The 21,210-nt window shown below is 29.8% G+C and overlaps 1 protein-coding gene across 2 annotated transcripts in view; it reads left to right on the forward strand.

The window, feature by feature from the left end:
* Positions 1 to 874: 874 nt before the first annotated feature.
* The window catches only part of LOC142331083 (uncharacterized), a 282,018-nt gene continuing 261,682 nt past the window's right edge, over positions 875 to 21,210 (forward strand). For both annotated transcript variants that reach the window (XM_075376746.1, XM_075376747.1), the window contains exon 1: positions 875 to 1,360. In XM_075376746.1, the coding sequence (XP_075232861.1) occupies positions 1,214 to 1,360 (147 nt within the window). In that variant the 5' untranslated portion in view covers positions 875 to 1,213. The remainder of the gene's footprint in view (positions 1,361 to 21,210) is intronic.

Here is a 21,210-nt window from a genome sequence, read left to right on the forward strand (position 1 = left end):
TATATTTTAGAAAAGCATTTTTCTCAATCTTCTTATCAATATAAATATTAAAAAGTACTTTCAATATATCAATAAGACTTATTGAAATAAATTAATCCATTTAAAAGTGTAATAAAACTTATAACTGAAAATCTTGAAATTGAATAGTGGTTTCACCTCGATTAAATAATTATTTAAAAAGACATTTTTTTTTAATTACGTAAATATAATAGTTTTAATTTTTATTGAAAATATTAAAAATGGATATATATTTTTGTCCTTAATAGATTTTATATGTACAGTTTGTGTGTGCGTGTTGTGTGTGTGTGTGTGTGTGTGTGCGCGCGTATATATGTAGTTGCGCGCGTAAATTATGACTACTAGAAAATATCATTATTTACAAAATGAGACTAAATAGTATTAAATTTATGAGACTATTTTCTATATTTCTATAACATAATATTTAGATGATCAAATTATATAAAACAACAAATTTCATTGGTGTTTACATATATTTGTACATTTACATGTACAAATATATACATATGTACAAACATATATATTTGAGCGTATTTGTATTAATAAAATTATTTAATTTTCATTATTTAAATAATAACGTCAAATTAAATAATGGAAATACGTTATCAAATTTTATTTTATTAAATAAATAAGACTTTACGTAAAGAAAATATGTAGAAATAAATTTTATTCGTTAATATATACTGTTTTTTCTTATCAGACGTATAAACTTGAAGAGGTAATACCGATAATGTAGTTTGTTATATTTGTTTTTGTTTTACGTCAAACGTAAATGACGGCAGTTTTAAACGATGAAAGATAATATTAATAGTTTATAATACGATGTTTTCGCTACGTTATGTTGGCAGTACGACCTCAGCATGCTTAGTGCCGGGTCGGCCGGGGTCGGGAGTCCGTGACTGTTTCTCCTAGTCAGTTTTCTGTTGTCCAAACCTCACTTAGTTTGATTTACTTCGTTTCCCGTAACACCTTTTATTCGTCCATGTGTTATCCACCTGATCGTTTTTTATTATTAATAGTATTATCGTTATACCATCGTGGTAAAAACATAACATCAAGAGCTTTAATTGTACCAACGACAATAAGTATATTGTAATAATATTTATGTTTGTGTGTGTTTGTTAAGGTTAGTTTTTTTTAATATTTTTTTATTAATACTAGTTTAGTGTTTATTAAAACCTGATGAAATGTGAGAATGGTTAAAAGAATGGCGGAAACTCTGAGGAAAACGCCTCAGCAGAATGTTACGATCAGAGTCGGCTTTTATGATGTGCTTAGAACCATCGGAAAAGGGAACTTCGCCGTCGTTAAACTGGCCAGACATCGGATCACAAAATCTGAAGTAAGTTAATGTTATATGCTTATATATATATATAATATTTGTTATTCTTGATTATTTAACATATATTGTACAATCAATATTTCCCTACTTATTAAAAAAATAGATAAAAATAATAAATTTGTTAATTTAATACTAAATAACGTGTGAAAATAATATACTCCAGTTTGTTATATTTTAAAAATTACCGCATACTGATAACAGAAATGTTAATTAGATTCGATGATTTGATTAACATCAAGGCACTATTAGTTTTTGTTTTATTAATGTGTCATCAAATATAGAAAAAAGTAAATACTGTCAAAATATTTACGTAATAATAATTGTAATATAATCAAATAAATTTATTGGTATTGCTTGTGATATTTATTTATGTTTACCGGTGTATAATTGCAACTTGTAACAAATTCAGATGTTGATTCTATTAGACCCAGACTATGTGACATAATACTTTACCCGGTTACATCACGTTAGATTGGTGTACTCGATGTATTAAATTTCATTTTTATTAGAATAGAAACATCTTTGGTGCAGTTTATTTGTGAATGTATACCATTATATAAAGAAATACGATAAAGTTACTTATGTAACTACCTGAACTGTTGCATAAAAATTTGAATATTTTATTCGTTTTTATAAATTATAAATAGAGCCCTTCACACTAACATACACGCGCTCGTACGCATTATTAGGATTTAATAAGCCATTTACTAATACTTGGTCTTAAAATAAAATTGCGAAAAAAATAATATCATACATTTTTTCTAATTAATTAACGTAACTCAATTTCGTTTCAAAAATATTTTATTTAGCCAATCATTTTTAACAGTTAACTTATCTTTTTTTAGAACTTTATTAACGGGTTTTAATTTTAACCACCAAAGTTCGTTGAAAAATATTTAAAATTCCAGCTAAGCATATTTTTGTAAATATATTAGCAACTTATTTTAAGTTTTTAATGGAAGTTTGTTTGGGAATATTATAGAATTACATCATAATTCATTATCCTGTAGCAATTTGTTAAAAAATAATTTTTTATTTTATAAATGCATATTTTTTATCTTTTTGTTGAAAATTTTTTAAACATTTATTTATTAATTTTTACTAGGTTTGGTGATAATGATAGTCTAAATTTTTAATGATAAATTTTTTTCTGTGTGTTTTTAATCTGTGTACGCGCGCGCGTTTGTTTTTTCTTCTTTTTTCAAGACCCTCTAGTTATCAAACCGACTGATTTTAATAATTAATTTTTTAATTTTATACAGCATGTTCTTCTGTAAGTTTTTCCAGCTTACTAAGAAAATGTTTTTAAAGAAAATTAAATACAATTTTTTTCATTTTTATTTTTTTTTTGTTGTCTATGATTAGTATTGAGTTATTGTAATTGATAATGTAGAAAATAATCTGATGTAATTTTCGATATTAAAAGTTTTTTGTTCAAAAATTTAAAAAAATTAGACGAAAAAATTCCAACTAAAAAATATACTCTTGCATATTCTTGTATCTTTTATAGACTCCGTTTTTGCATTATAGCAGTCTCTTATATTATTTATCTTCATATATTTATCAAGCCACAGTAAGAAAAAAAATCCGTTTCGCCACGCTGGTACGCGAAGGTAGATTTCACCGGTGCTAAGTATGGAATAAAAAAGATTTCGAACTTAAAGTTAAGGAAAACTTCAAATTTATCGCAATACAACAATTATTGCATGTGAAACAAATTTCACATGTTTAGCCCCCATCTTCTTATAATTGAACAAAATATTGGTCATCCCTTGCCGTAAGGATTGGTCATATCAAAAATTGTTTCAGATAAATGATTTTTTAGGTAATGTTTAGAGGACTAACGACCACTTTAAACCGATTCGATACTGTGCCTGCTAAGGAAGGTACGATTCTTTTTTGTCTTCGAAACCCGATTTTTTCAACTCCCTGGGCCAATGGTGGATAATATCAAAAAACTTTAATCAGATAAGTTTTAGGTCCTTATCCAATGAATAGTAGGAACTTTAAAAGAATTTAATAGTTTACTTAACAAGAAAGTTATAGCGATATTTGGTTTTTTCGACAAAGTCTTTTTCCCCCCATTGCCCGATTTTGGTCGTTAAAGAACTTGACCGAGATTTTGGGACGAGTTATTTTTATAATTTGAAAGTGATTGGCACAAAATTACGGCAGTTGTCGTGTCCACAATAAAGTGAAATATATATAAATGCATATGTAAACGTTTGAGCTGACGGTGGTTTTGGAGTCTGGGGGATGTGAAATGCAAAGATATGTCGAAATTTTCCGGTTTTGGGGTCTGAGGGATGTGAAATGCAAAAATATGTCGAAAATTTCCGGAAGTCGAATCATGGTACCCTTTTTATGAAATCTACCTAAAATCCGTATTCCAGTAAGCCTTAGTTCACGTTCGTCAGCTACGTCTTTACATGGTTACTCTTCAATTTTTTTGATATTTCTATCGAATTTCTTGTGTTTCTTTGTGCTGTAATTTAAAAAAAAAATTAAAAATTTTGTTTGTTTGATTAAAACTAGGTTTTTGTACACTGAATATTAAATAAAATTAAAAAAAGATAAAATTAAATGAAAATAAAATGTAAAAAACCCGACTGAAATATAAAATTAAAATTATACTTTTTATTTTTGTCACATTTTATTTCATTTTTTGGAAAAGGTGTTATATTTTAATACAGGTTTTTTATAATTCGGTTCATTTTACACATACGTGTGTGTGTGTGTGTGCGCGCGCGCGCACACACACACACACACACACACACACACACACATATATATATATAACATTTAAAAAAAACATAATTAAATTATTTTTACGTTTAATCTAACTAAATGATTTTCATCAATGAAATTTAAAATTCATGTATTATTATTGTTTTATCTTTAACAAAATTTTAGTTACAATATCAATATTAGATAATTTAAAGTTTAAAGCTATTATTTTACTGTTTATTTATTTAATCATTATAAACGAGGGTTAAATAACTTATAGTGTTGAAAATCAAATATAACTAGACTGATGTAACCCTTTATTATTTATAAATTTATTCGTATATAAAGTTATAGATTTATTCTTAAATCTTAATAGTGATTTTTTATTTTTAAGTTTGAAAAAACAAATGTCTATAAATCTTTATAGTTTGTAATTAAATTTATCATATCCAAAGTTTTTTTTTTTTTTTTTTTTTTTTTTTTTTTTTTTTTTTTTTTTAAGTTTACTTGTTAATCGGAGCCCAGTTATTACAGAGGGCTGTGCTTCCTAAATCCCAAAGGTTGCGTGTCTTTTTCATATATCTTACTTTAATCTTCCCCTAAATCCAGTTAGCGTGTGCCTACTCTTACACGAAATTAAATGAAAGAAAATTATGAAAAGGCCCTTACGTATAATTTTCTTTTAAAAATATATAATTCAAATAAAAAAAAATTAATGAATGAATTTGTTATAACGTTTGCTTGCGTTACATAAATCATAGTCATTCTGAACAGACTAAAATTTTTGATATAATTTCACTATATTTTTATATTCGTTTATTTAAAACTCAAAAAAAGTGGAGAAACTCAAATCGGAGAGGCCGATGAATGATTCATTTTACTTTTCTTTTTTTTTTTATTGAACATTGAAGAAGGTTTTAGATATTCATTTAACGAAGTAATTCGATTTCTGGATGAGCAGTATGGGTTAAAAAGAGATCATTATAAATTTTAAAGTGTAATTATTCTGTAGTAGTATTTTTTGTTTCTGAAGCTATTTGAAGTTTTTGCAAGTTTTTTTTTTTACAAAAAATAGCCGATTTTTATTTTGGTATTTATTTATTAAAACTAGGTAATTGTTTTTGAAGATGTTAGCGATATAATACAACATTTTATTATAGAATACCGAGGTCTTATTTTGAAGACATTACTTAATTTTCAGTTTTTAAATTACTTAGACTTTTATACAAATTATTTGCAGATTAAGTAATAATATACAATATTAAATTACTAATGTTTGTTTTACCTATCTATCATTGTAGTAATTATAATTCAACCTTTTCTGTCTTAACATATTTATATCGCTGACTGTGTACTAAGTCGATGCAATCAATTATTTCAATCGAGTACTGCGTGTGTTGGCCTTGCTTGTTGTTCGTTATATTCATCCGACGTTTGTTTGATAACTTAATCCGTAATGTGCCATATAAATAACTTACTGTTTGTTTTTTATGTGTGTCGTTTTACATAATCTCAGATATTTGCGTACAGGGTCATAAAATGTCTTTTTCTTTAAGCATCAGGAAACATAAATGCCGTTGTGAAAAGGCGAGTTGTAGCAATTGTACTCCCTTATGGAGCGATACGTGGCTGCAATCCAGCAAATTGAAATTTGAAGTTGTGTTTATTTGCTGACGGGTAAATACATACAATTACAACCCACCGAGTTGGTTTAGTGGTCTAGTAGTGAACTCGTCATCGCAAATCAGCTGATTTCGAAGTCGAGAGTTCTACGGTTCAAATAATAATAAAGGCATTCACTTTTATACAGGATACTTTTGAACTTTTGAATAATAAATCGTGGATACCGGTGTTCTTTGGTGGTTGGGTTTTGGGTTTCAATTAACTATACATCTCAGAAATGGTCAACCTGAGACTACACATCATTTACAAAAAATATTCATACATATCATCATCTGAATTAATAACTTCCGGCGGTTCCGGAGACTAAACAGAAAACGGATAAAAGAAAAAAATTATATACGGTTATGAACTCGCCTCTAATTTTAATTAAATTTAGAATATACCTTATTTAGGACTTAACGTTATTCGTTACAAATGTTACTCTTCGGAAACGCATTTCACCCGTGTTACGTCCCTCAAGTACATTCAAGTTACACAGTAACCTCAATAAAAATTTCGAAATTCAGCATTATATAAGTGTAATGTACATTATTGTCGGACTAAATTTTATTTCAGTGAAATTAAGTTAAGAATGAGACTAAGTTTACTTAAGACTAAACTTAGTTAGATTAAACTTGAGGTGTGGGTTTTAATAAATGTGCAGTATACATTATTACGGAGTAAATAACTTGGTTTAAATGAAATTTAATTGAGTTTTGTTAGGTTTAAGTCAAAGTTAAGGTTAGATTAGGTTAGGTTGGTTTATAAGTAATTTATAGGTTAGGTTTAGGTTTAAATTAGGTCATTACTACATGACGCCATTCATAAGCTGTAACTAACGATTCCGTGTGCTAAAGTTTATACGATATCAACAAAAATAACCTATTTGATTGCTTTAATTTGATTAATTAATTTCTAATTTCTTATAATTAACCTTAAATATTAAATTTTCCGATTAATAGAATGAGTCCATAATGGTAACAATATCCAATTATTTAGTCCTTTCTTTTTCCTGTTTAGCCTCCAGTAATTACCGTTCAGATAATGTTTCAGAGGATGATATGTATGAGTGTAAATGAAGTATAGTCTTGTACAGTCTCAGTTCGACCATTCATGAGATGTGTGGTTAATTGAACCCCAACCACCAAAGAACACCGGTATCCACGATCTAGTATTCAAATCCGTGTAAAAATAACCGACTTTACTAGGACTTGAACGCTGGAACCCTTGACTTCCAAACCAGTTGATTTGGGAAGACGCGTTCACCACTAGACCAACCCGTGGGTCCCATTTATTTAGTCCAAAAAAATGTATGTTAAACTTGAACATGGTTTAATTACGATATTTTTGGTGATGATAGGTGTAACTTACGAGAGGGTATTCGAGTGAAATACGTTTTCGACGAATAAATTAAATTATAACGAATAACTTAAGTCATAACGAATAACTTGTCCTAATTAAGATTTATTCCAAATTTCATCAAAATCAGAGGTGAGTCCATAATTATATATAATTACCAGGGTATGTAGACCTACCAGTTTTAACGAAGAATTTTGTTTAGGTAGCGCAGCTGCAAGTGATTTGAAAAATTTTATAAGGGAAGTGTGTACGGACATGTTACTCCGTAACCCAGTAAACGTGGAAATAGTCGAATATATTTTTTGAAGGTGAAAATAGAGTGTAGGGACGGTTTACACTCGGCAGTAGGTGTTTGTAGTACCCCACGGGGTGGGTCTAGTGGTGACCGCGTCTTCCCAAATCAGCTGATTTGGAATTCGAGAGTTCCAGCGTTTAAGTTCTAGTAAAGGCAGTTACTTTTATACGGATTTGAATACTAGATCGTGGAAAACTGTGTTCTTTGGTTTCAATTAACCACACATCTCAGGAATGGACGAATTGAGACTGTACAAGACTACACTTCATTTAGATTCATATATATCATCCTCATTCATCCTTTGAAGTAATACCTGAACGGTAATTACCGGAGGCTAAACAGGAAAAAGAAAGAAAGTAGCTGTTTGTGGGAATTTGCAGAAAAACAATAGAATGTTTCTTATATGGGTCCCCGATCGAATGAAAAGTACTTTATTAAGTGTTAGAAAGGAGTGTATTAAACCTGAGACAAACATAATTTCTGATTGTTAGCAGAGTTACGATAATATACCTAATCTATCACGTTATCATTTTACACATTAAACTATTATAATCACTTGGTTAACTTTCGAGATCCAATTACCGGGGCGCATACAAACACAATAGCGAGTTTAATGGCAGTAACGAAAAGATGAAATTGCACGGAGAACGGTAGTCGAGATTACGATAAACTCCTATTTATACAAATTATATTATAATATTAATTTAGGAAATGTATCCCTTTTTCGAAATAAGAAACGAGTATCGTAGAAAGATAACGTAATTTTTGTTCATTGCGTGCATGTAATTTAAAATATGCGTTTCATTTTTATACTATTTTTGCATTCGATATAAAAAATCAAAAGAAGATTTGAAAAAAAATTTACCTATTATTTTGATTTGTGTCTTTTTACTTCCTTGAACGAAGTAAAGTAATTATTGTGATCGCGAAAAATTTCGGTTTTCAGATTTCAACGGATATATCCATCTTGATCATCCCTGAATCCATTTTGACTAGTCTCGGAGTGACGTCTGTATATACGTACGTATGTGCGTATGTATCTCGTTTTACTGGAAAATGATTAGCCGTAGGATGTTGAAATTTTGGATTTAGGGCTGTTGTTACATCTAGTTGTGCACCTTTCCTTTTGATTGCAATCGACTGGACGAAAAGTGTCCAAAAAAGCCTAAAATCCAAAAAATTGGTTTTTGAACTTTTTCTTATCTGTAGTAATAAGCCCTTATTGAGATCTTTTCAACGATATATCATAAATGGTACTTATTTTCATTCGTTCCATAGTTATAGATAAATAAATTTTTTTAATGAAATATTTGTTTCTTACAAGGCACGTAGGTTCGAATTAGACATCTACTTTAAATTTTTTTTTAAATTTAATTATATTGATTTATTAATAATTATTAACCTCTGATTGTAAAAAAAAATTACAATAAATAATAATTCAATAACCAAAAAAAATAATAATAAATAAAAAAATCAGAAGTGAAATAAAATTTTATGTACTTTCATCTTTAAAAAAATGTGTATATGTAATTTAATAGGCGTACAAGGAAGTCATGTGGTGTCCACATCAGTTTGTTTACTCTTTGTAAGGTATATGAATTTGCGATAAAACCTACTTTTACGAAAATTGGAAGGAATAAAATGATCATTACTTTAACAATAAATAGCAATTTCTATGATGATATCTTGTCAGTGTTCGCTATTGCTTTAATTAAAATATTTGTCCGTATCCCCCATTCTTGATTAAAAAAAGAAGCGATAAAAGAAGTAATTAAAACTGCTCCTATTTAGTTAAATTTTGTTTAAATTTTACACGGTCAAGGTGAATTTTAGTAAAATGTTTCAAGTAATGACAATTGAAGAAAATGTTATGCAATTCTCATGAAAGCTTTAAAGAACTTTTAAAGTGGGATGTTCCTTCCCTTTTCTTATACGAACAATTTATTGTGGTTCAATTTTAATAAAAAATTTATAAAGTAAAAATTAAAGAACTAAAATTTTAAGCAAATCTTTACAAATTATTTTTGAGAATTAGATATTTTTTTCCTTTCGGGAAATAAAAACGATTTGGTTTTCGATTTGATAGGTGTAATCAGATTGTACTTTATTTTCAACTTAATGATTTTCTTGTTTTTTAAAAAAACTTTTTTCTTTACTTTTGTTTTAGCAAACATATTTTGTCATTGGTTTGCCGCCTTTTGTTATAGAATTAATAAAAAATAATTTACTATACTCCGAAAAGAATACGCACAAAAGAATGAATATTTTTAATAGACATTGTTTGTGATATATCGTACACAGATAAACGAGATTTCTATTTATAACTAAGCACTGATGAACGTGTATTTGTTAATGTTGCCAACCTTCTCTTTCTTTGATCGATGAAAGTCTAAAACTGCCAGTACTGATTTGAATCTTCGGTATGAAATGTACACGCTATCACTCTCCCACTGAGATGCGGGTTTATTTATTTAATTATACATGATCTCGGTTTCAATTATCAAGGTTATGTCATCTTTTCCCTTATTTCATTTACTGTCAAGTTACGTATATTGCATATGTGAAATCGTTTAACAAAAATTAAAAAGAAAAATTGAATAATTATATATAATTTAATAATAATATACTCGTATTACTTCAATAGATTGGAGACTTTCAATCTCTTCCGTATTTTATCATGCTGCAATTTTTGATATATCATGTTTCCTATTCTTAGTATATAGTTTATTATTTTCCTTGTTACGTCATATGTAATTACGTTAGTATTAGATTTATTTTACTGCTAGGAAAAAAATTATCTTTTGAAAATAAATTAACGACAATGAAATATACAGAAAGTCTGAAACGGCTTAATTATAGAAAAACGAGTGAATACGTTACCAGAATAAATGTAGTTGATTAGTGTATATAAAAAACAACTCTGAGTTTTGTTTGAAATTATTGTCGGCCATTTTGGATCCGATATTGAATTCAACTTTATTTTTCTATGGTATGATGGTCATATTACACATGATTTCAATTTAGATTTGAACGGGAAAAACGTGTGTCAAAACCTTGCATCCATAGCTTGATCCGTATTTTAGGTATTGACCGTTAAATTGTCCAGTTCGGAGTAAAACAGCTGTCACCTACCGCCATTCAGGATAAATATTTTCAGTCGAAAAAAGTGTAATTACGTATTATGTAACGTTGCATTTTCATGATGGAAACAATTCTGCAAAAGTTTTCCAAAATCTCTTTTAATTATTTAATTATTCTAAATGTATCATTATGATATAAGATGACGAAATTTCTAACAAAACTAGAAATAGCTATTATTGTTGAATTTCGTAATGATAGATTTCGAATAATTAAATAACGAGAAAAGATTTTGGAAAACGGTTTACAGAATCGTTTCCAGCATGAAATAGCAATGTTATATGTTGTGTATTTACTCTCCCTTTTGACGGAAAATTTTTATCTTGGTTGGTGGTCGGGGACGGACGTTTTATCCCAATCTGGATATTTTAATGGTCAATATCTAAAACACAGATGAAACTGTGGATCGGGGGTTTTTATTAAAATTTTTCCCGTTCAAATCTATATTGAAATCATGTGTAATGTGACCATAATAGGATTAAAAAAAAAAAAGTTGAATTCAATATGGCGGATCCAAGATGGCCGACAATAATTTCAAACAAAACACAGAGTAGTTTTTATACAGTGTTCAAATAAATTTATTCTGGTAGCGTAATCACACTCATTTTTCTATAATTAAGCCATTTCTAAACTTTCCGGACACCTCGTACTTTAATTAGATTTAACCGGAAAACGCAGTGTCCTTTTTTATTTGTTATAGAGGTGGTGAATCCGTTTTATAGACGCCCATGCAACTTGGGCAGTGTCTGGGTCGCTAACAGGTACCGCAAGATGTTGTGTGCGTACGTTAACCTGCACACTACCGACAAAACCGCCACCCTTGGCTGCTCACCCTTCCTGAAACCGCTAATTTAGCATTCCTTCACGAAGGAGGGAATACGCCTTTTCATACATTCATGCTACATATAATCACAAATAAACAGCGTAAGAACAGCTCAAGATACTAATATACTGCAGAAAATAGTTCGCAATATAGTTAAACTGTACACAACCAAAGTAAGAGACAGAACGTACTCAGAAAGAGTATCAGCCCAATCAATAGCAATTAACATACTCGGACTACTTCCTAGCACACAATACATTAACAACTAATATACATACAATAACTGCACCGTAAAGGAGCCTTGATTAGACTACGCTCACTAGCAGCTTCCTCCGTTGTTGTGGCCGGCCGTGACAGTTCATGAGGAGGGTAGCAACTAATTTTCTAGTTCTTTGGCCTTCTCATATGCTTCTTTTATGTGGAAGCCGAAGCATAGCCGGGCGTCCACCTAGACGTCCAGGTACTTAATAGCCTGTCGAGACACAATCGTTAAGGTAGGTCTTCTCTTGGCATATATGATCACTTCACCTTCAGTCTTGTGCGGTACCAGTCGTAGGCCTATCATCAGCGCCTATATTATAGACGCTAATGATTTTCTCGAATGTCTCTGTTTTATTTATGGGTTCGACTACGAGGGCCAAATCCGCAACCACAGCAAAAACGCGAGGTCCTGTATTAACATTATTTTTTAGAATCTCCTATTTTGTTGTGTGTTGCTGATCCAGTTACTGATTTACTATTTGACGGAACGACGTATCTGTAATGATTTTTCATTAAAAATGTTCCATTTTTAATTGTCAGCTGCTGTTTTTCTTAGGTAGTGATTTGATAACTTGCGATGGACAGATAGGATCGAATGCGATCGTCAACCTGTGATACCTCATTAAATTCCTAATGGAATTTTCTCTAGATATCAGCTACCACTTTTAATTTGTTTCTCAGGGGCTACGCATTAGATACTTCTGTTTGAAAACATCTTTAAGATTTTATTTATTTATTTCTAGATTGTTCACCTTCAACTCCCAGTAAAGTCAGGTATTTTTACACGCATTTGAATAGTAGATCGTGGATACCTGTGTTCTTTGGTGGTTGGGTTTCAATTAGCCACACATCTCAAGAAATGGTCAAACTAAGACTGTACAAGATTACACTTCATTTGTAATCTTACATATCATCCTCATTCATCTTCTGAAGTAATAATATCTGAACAATAATTCCCGTAAGTTAAATAGGAAAACGAAAAAAGAAAGATTGTTCACCTTCACACTGTACTACATTGTGCGTTTCTTATAACATATTGCTTTATTTAATGTCAGTTTTCGAACTGTTATTTTTCAGCTTTTCGAACTTCTTGTTTACTAAAAAATTTGAAAAATTATAAAAACGTTTTTCTTGAAATAAATTATCAAATCATCAGTCAGTGAATATTGGTGTCCGTTGCTACATTGATAATTAAGATAATTTTTGTCCCTGGTTAAATCTTCCATAATCAAGTATGATGGAAAAATCCGTTTTGTATCTTTTTAAATTTTCACATAACTTATTTCGTCAAATAGTTTAGTTTTTTAAATTCAGTAGAAAATGAAGGAGAGATATTTAAATTAAGATTCAAATTAAGATTAATTATTTAGTTTAACAGTAATTACATTAATTACTTGAAAAATGTTTTTATAGATAAAAAAAAGAGTTTCCCTTCAATTGTAATACTTTTATTTCTTATATAAATTATTATAATGTAAATTATTATTACTTTAAAAAAAAAAGAAGTGAAATAGACGTAACTAGTAACTGAATATGCGTCATGAGGCCCGCATTGCAATTTTATCTTGGTTTTTATGTTCCTTTGTTTCTTAAAAGATAACGTTTTAATGAATGTAATGATTTCAGAGAAATTTAATAGTTTTTTCACTGAAATTTAAAAGGATGCCGAGAAAAGTTAATCAGATTTATGTATCAACATACAATTTTTTAAGTGTGATTTTTTATAGATTTATTATTTTTTTTGTTACAGGAGTTCTTCCTGTTTCCTGTTGCTTATCTAAATATTTGTTGTTTTTTTTTTAATTATATTTTATAAATTAATTGGATAACATTAATGTCGCTATAGAATTTACGTAAGCAATTGTAACTAATTCGTTTTATTATCGGTGTTATCTATCGATTGAGTTAATTATCTGTTATACTGCCGTTTTATATTACATATTATCTTATTTATTTAGGATCATTCTAATTAATTTTGTTTCTTTGAGTTTAATTGACCTTACTTTTATAGTTAATATATAAAAAACAGCTTACCAGGAAATGAATTATTTAACTGTAAGCGGTTTTTTTATATATATTAACTATAATTATATACTTATACCAACGGGCGGTGCTTAACAAAATTATCGCGACCTTAACCTTTTATATATATATATATATATATATATATATATATATATATATAGAGAGAGAGAGAGAGAGAGAGAGTGTGTGTGTGTGTTTAAAATGGTGGGCTGGCTATACTTTTTCGGATTCTACTTGTAAAACTAAACAAAAAATATTCTTAGGAAAAATTTCAATTTCTCCTTGGTTCTCCCCCAGTTCACCAGTTTTTTATTTTTATATAAAAATGTATATTTCAAGTTCGGATAGACAAATCACATTAATATTTGGTAAGCATCTTGGTAATAAAGTTTTAAAATTATCAAAAAATCAGAACTTAAATACTTTTCAAATTATAAAATGGCGGTCATGTTTATTTTTCAATCCGTTATATCTCCATAAATATTACTTTTATTAAAATTTATTTTATTTTCTAAAATATTAAGCTTTTATTTTGAATAAAATGACGTTTCATTTTTTTAAATCGGTTAATAAATAGCCGAGTTATGGCAGAAAATTGATGTTGTAATTTTGTGTCATAATTATTAGGTCTATTGTTGTGAGAAAATTATTACTTAATTTGATACTAATTTACAATACTAGAATTAACAATAAATCAAAACAATTAATGTTTAATAAGTGAACGTAAAGTGAGGACGTGAAAACAGACACAAAATTAAAAACATGAAATTTTCTGCCATAACTCGGCGATTTGTTAACCGATTTTAGAAAATAAAATGTCATTTTGTTAAAAATAAAAGGCTTAATATTTTAGCAAAAACATAAATTTTGATAAAACTAATATTTATGGAGATATAACGGATTTAAAAATAAATATGGCCGCCATTTTGTTATTTGAGAAAATTGTTTAAGTCTGATTATTCTATAATTTTAAAATTTTATTACAAAGACGCTTACCAAATATTAATGTGATTCGTTTTTCCAAACTTACATTTTTATACAAAAATAACAAAATAGCGGGCAGGGGTGGAACGAGAAGAAATTTCAATTTTTCCTAAGGATTTTTTTCTTAGTTAGAGTCCGATTCAAGAGTAGTTAGATTCAAGTAGAATCCGAAAAAGTATAGTCAGCCCACAATTTTAGAAACACTCTGTATATATATATATATATATATATATATATATATATATATATATATATATATATATAAAAACACGTATCATTTATCTCGTCAGTACTCGATTTAATTGCTCATTTTAGATTTAGGTTTAAAATAGAAACAAATATTTAATTTGTATTTCCAAATCGTATTTCTGTTAAAACTAGTATATCCAGTTTTATTTCATTACTAAAAAAACTTGATTAGGAAAAATTCGTAGCGATAATTCTTAAATTTCCTAACATTTAAATAGAGTTTAAAATACCTTGTGTTTCAAAATGAATATCGCAATTTTAAAGTTATCTAATATTTAGTAAGTTTTACAGAAATATGTAAATTATACATGAAATGAAAGAGCAACTCAAACAATTTTTTTTATGTGAGTTTAATGTGAGCGTCATTATTCGTCACACGGCACACATCTAGCCGATAAAAGAGTTCATCCCATACTTTAATCAGAAAGTCTGGAATAATTGATGCGACAGCTGTTTCAATCCTTTGTCTCAAGTCGGGTAGTCGAGTAGGTAGCACACACACGTGATCCTGTATAAACCCCCCCCAAAAAAAATCGCACAGCAGCACATGGGGCGAACATGGAGGGTACAGGAAACAAGCCCTGTCATCTGTTCCTCGGCGACCGATCCAGCGGTCGGGGAGAATTTCATTCAATCGATCAAGTATAACTTTATGCCAGTTAGGAGGCGCACCATTATGTTTCCAAATAAATTTCTTTGGTTTGTATTGCAGTTGAGGGAAAAACCATAGTTTTAGCATATCAAGATTCCAGACTCACTTGCTTCGGCGAAAATAGCAGCCCATAATCTTGTCGTCGGGATAAGACACAAAACATTCAGTTTTGGGGAGTCTAGTTCACACTGCAATATTTCGTGAGTATTTTCTGATTTCCATATACGCACTTTCTGAGTGTTTACTTTTCCATTAACATGAAATGATTCGTCACTGAATAAGACACGATAAAAATAGTCTTCATCGTCGTGCATTATTTCATTTCCTAAGTTAGCACGCAAACCATAATGTGTAGATTTTAGAGCTTGCGCACAGCTAAAACTGTTTGAGTATCATTTCAATAATTACGTGAAACTTGAAAAATATTGCATAGCTTTAAAACCCCGATTATTTTAAAACACACGGTATTATCTTTATTTAAGACAAAACCTTTGCCTTTTTCTTATTTTAAAAAGTTTTATTTTGCTTTTGACTCTCCTTGTTTTTTCGGATCAGATCTTGAAATCAACTTTTCACTCACTTTGCACACTGTTCAATTGATCTGAAAGAGATTTTATATCTTCTTCTTTCTTTTCCTGTTTAGCCTCCGGGAATTACCGTTCAGGTATTACAGAGGATGATATGTATGAGTGTAAATGAAGTATATAGTCTTCCACAGTCACAATTCGACCATTCCTGAGATGTGTGATTAATTGAAACCCAACCACCAAAGAACACCGGTATCTACGATCTACTATTCAAATCCGTATAAAAGTAACTGCCTTTACTAGGACTTGATCGCTGGACTCGACTTCCAAATCAGCTGATTTGGGAAGACACGTTCACTACTAGACCAACCTGATGGGTTAAGATTTTGTTTCTGGTTTCATTCCATGTCACAGTATGATAATCAGTTAATACTGGCGTTATTAGGCTGAGTAGTGTATAGTAAAAAATTCAATGGGTTGGTCTGGTGGAGAACGCGTCCTCCCAAATCAGCTGATTTGGAAGTCGAGGATTCCGGCGTTCAAGTCCTAGTAAAGTCAGTTATTTTTACGTGTATTTGAATAATAGATCGTGGATACCGGTGTTCTTTGGTGGTTGGATTTCAATTAACCACACATCTCGGGAACGGTCAAACAGAGACTGTACAAGACTACTACTCTTCACTTCCACTCATACATATCATCCTCTGAAATATTATCTGAACGGTAATTACTGGAGGCTAAACAGGAAAAAGAAAAGAAAGTATATATTAAAAAAAAGTATCTTTAATATATTAAGGATGTGACGTCATAGGATCATATATTTGTTAAAACTGTAAAATGTTACGTCCTAAGATAGTAACGCATATTTTATAACCTTAAAAATAAAGATATTAAAAAATAATATCTTTATTCGATATGCATTGCAAGGTAATGTTTTTTCATTTTAGAGAATAATGTTGCTCTTATGTGGTATAAATAGCATCGATGGATATAACAATCATAAAAAAAATAATTCTATAAAAAAATTTTGAAAACACTTCTCAAACGTTTTACTTCCTTTTACGAAGTAAAGGAAGTGTTGTGATCACGAAAAATCTCGGTTTTCAGATTTAACGGAAATATCCATTTTGACCAGGGGATTCCTGAATCCCCTTTGACTAGTTTCGGCGTGACGTACGTACGTGTGTATCTCGCATAACTCAAAAACGATTAGCCGTAGGATGTTGAAATTTTGAATTTAGTTCTGTTGTAACATCTAGATGTGCACCTCCTTTTTTGATTGCAATCGACTGGACCAAAAGTATCCAAAAAAGCCAAAAATAAAAAAAAATTAAGAGCCTTCATTGAGAGCTTTTCAACGATATAAGTGGTACTTATTTTCATTTGTTCCAGAGTTATAGCCAAATAAAATTTTAATTAATGAAATATCTTGTTCATACAAGGGGTAGATACATCGGTTCGAATCAGACTTCATCTCTTTTTTTTTAATCTAAATATATTTATGCATTAATAATAATTATTAACCTCTGTAAAAAGATTTTTACGATAAATAATAATTCGATAATATGTAAAAAAAAATATATATATATGAAAAAATATCAGAAGTTATTAATAAAATAAAATTTAATGTACTTTTCATTTCAAAAAATGTGTGTATGTAAGTTAATAGTCGTACAAGGTAGTCTTTTTTTTTAATTTTTAGTCACAAAAGACCAATTTTAATTGGATGGATTAAAAAGTTGTTTCTTTTTTTTATTTTAGGCCAATTTAAATAAACGTATCCTTAATATTTTTATTTATTTACATATTTCCTAAAATTATATATATATATATATATATATAGGAAGTAAAAACAAGTTTGGTTCTATATAATAATAAAATTACTTACTATTTTTTTTACAGAATTAATAAGGCTGTTATAACTAAATCTAAGGCATTTTTTATCGTAAAATTTTGCATTAAAATCACACATTACATATCTACCTTTCTAATTAAAAAAAAAAAATAATAATAATAATAAAGTTTGATTTAGTGTAGCGAATCCAAGATGACGGACAAAAATTTTTACATCAAAAAGTATTTATTCATTTTAACTTTGTAAATTTTCACTTGTTTCTATCTCCTAGTATCCCAGAGTTTTGAAATATGAAACCGTTTCCATTTTTAAATATCATGCTGTATATTATTTACATAAATATATTTTATTTTAAAGTGATTTGTTAAACGAGTAAATGATTATATAAATTTTAACAATTTCCCTTTCTCATCTTCGCACTTAAGATATTGGTTGTGATTTCTCTTGCAACTATACCAGACTTTATATTTATTTCTATATTAAATATCGAAAAATTTAAACTCTTAATATTTATATAAATTTATTTGATTTGATAGAATAGAGTGTTTTGATTTTTTTTTGAGGGGGAATGGAAGTTTCAAAATGTCTTTTTATCCTAGTAAATTTTTCACTAAGTTGCACTCTGGTCGAGATTGTTGTCGTGAGTCTCCAAAGAATAATCCCAAACCATTTCTCCGACTTTTTATTTTTTTTGATTGTGGGAAGATTTTTTAATTGTTTTTTCTACCCGGCTGCTTATAGTTTTCTCGTTCATAAAATTTAACTACCTAGAAATAACAGTCATGGGTTTTAGATGGAAATTATCCACCCCCTCCCATACTTTCTTAACATTATGATTTTCATACGAATTTAATTAAATCAATAATCTTTATTAATGAGTCATCGTTTTACTAGGTTTGAGAATGACACACACCCACTTCATGAATCCATTACATATACAAATATGCTCTTTTTTTCAGTTTTGTTAACAAGGGACCTCGAAACATTGAGAAATTTAAAAATCTATATTCTAAAAATTTTGACCAATTAAAGTAATTCATTATTGCAGTTTACTAGGTATTTCTTTACATGCTTCAAAAGTGAATCCTTATAAAAAAAGAAAAGTTAAAATAGCTGTACTTGGGAGTAGATCTGTTGGTTACTAAAGAATGAAAAAAAACAGAAATTATTCTTTAGTACAATAATCGAGAAAGAAAAAAATAAATTAAAGCAAAACGTTGTTTATTTGAATAAATAGATTTTAATTTTAACATAACATAAATTTACGTCCTTGTAAAATCTTTAAAAAATTTCTACAAGTATTTACACATTTTTAACCATAATTTACTTGCAGTTTTCCTGTTTAAAAACTTTTAACTTTTATTTTAATATATTTTAAATTACAGAATTATTTATAATTTTTAATTTAATCTTACTTTGTCTGGAAAAGAAAAATTACATCTGATAAAAAAAAGGTAGTTTTAGATTAAGGATATTACGATTATTTTATAATATTTTTCCATATAATTGCTACTTTAATTAGAAATAACTGGTTTTGAAAAGAAAGAAAAATGTTGGATAATTTCACAAGAGTGTTAAGAAGGTATAATTTTTAGCCATTAAAGATAATCATTTTTACGTTACGAACATATAAATAGGTATTTAAAAAAAGAAATTTCATTTAGAACAGCAGCTGCATTAGTAGTTAGTTACAAGGGAGCTAAGTAGATTCACTAACTGAACAGATTTTCTTACATTTATTGTTAGATTATTTATCTACTTAACTCAAATTACTTAACAGTTCACCTGTTAAACAGATTATTTCTGTTAATGGAATCTGATTTTATTAACAGAAAAAAAAATTCTAATTAACTAATTTAAATTTTGATTAATTAAATTAGCATCCTCGACGTAGACAATTTGAAGATATTTGTAGATAAAAGATACCCCCGAGCATACGTTTTATACATATATGTATATGCCCCAGATGGGCAGAGGTGAAGGAGAGACTACGCCTGGGAGTGACTATTGCCAGAAACCACCGTCGATTACATGTTGCGTGGTACGGATAAGTGGCGGGCTGTTGAGGAGCTAACGGCTAGAATCCTGAAGTCGAAAATGGAGTATCTAGGTTGGGAATTAGATTGTGGAACTACTGATAGGAGAAGGGCGGGCAGCCTTATTCAGGAGGTGGCGGCTCGCTGAGGTGGACCGCACCCGATGAGTGATTGGGAACCCCGGCGGTCTTGGCAGTGGAGGCTGTGGCTTAAGCGGGCTGTCTAGGAGGGGGAAGTTAAGACTGTGTCCCGGTGGTGGTTCCCTTTGGGGATTCACCACTTGAGGCAAGGCATAAAGGACCATGGTCCCGATGGGGATCCCCTGGGGGGGTGGTCACCGTTTGAGGCTCGGCAATGGCAGACCATAATCCTGATGGGGGGCCCCTTTTGGGCTTCCTTCACTTGAGGTGAGGTATAGAAGAACGAGTCCCGGCCACTTTGATACCTCTGGCACGAACTGGGTGCGCCGAGGGGTCCTGAGTACTTAGAGGCGAGGCTCCTCTCAGGTCCGGTGAGGCTTGATTGCAAGTCTAATCCTGGAGGCTGGGAAAAAAAAAATGAAGATATTTGTTTATTTATTGATTACGCAAATAATTTTAAATATAAATTTAATGCTTTTTCAATGAAATGTTAGGCAAAGAATAGTTAACTTTAATTTTGTTATTAAAGATAAGAAACTTACCAAATTATATTAAAAAAAAGTATTGTATATGTTAAGTAGAGATGGTAAAAAAAACAAAATATTTTTAAACAAATTTAGGTTACCTAAATATAAATAGACCTGAGAAACTTTACGAAAAATGTAATAGTGATGGTTCAGTATTTGAGAATAAGCGCACACGGCCTGCCAGTGTTCGTTCTCCACAGAATGTCGAAGCTGTCAGAGCAGCGTTGCAGAGGAGCCCAGGAAAATCAACGAGAAAAGCAGCAGCAAAACTTGGGATTTCTAGGCGATCTGTGCAGCGAATTTTAAAAACTAATTTGCATTTATATCATTACAAAATAACAGTGTTGCCTAAATTAACGGCTGAGAACAGACATCAAACAATGTCATTCGCTGAGTAGGCTGTAAACCAAAACGTACTGTTGAGCAATATTTAGTTTACAGATGAGGGACATTTTCATGTAGAAGGGATATTAATTAACAAAATTTGCGTTTTTAGGCTTTCGAAAATCTACACGTGATAAGGTGTAACAACATTGTACTGAAGAAGTTAGAAAAAAATTCCCAAAATTTTCCCTTCCCCAAAATATGAA

The sequence above is a fragment of the Lycorma delicatula genome, chromosome 10 (assembly GCF_047948215.1).
Source record: "Lycorma delicatula isolate Av1 chromosome 10, ASM4794821v1, whole genome shotgun sequence".
In the NCBI taxonomy this organism is placed as follows: Eukaryota; Metazoa; Arthropoda; class Insecta; order Hemiptera; family Fulgoridae; genus Lycorma; species Lycorma delicatula.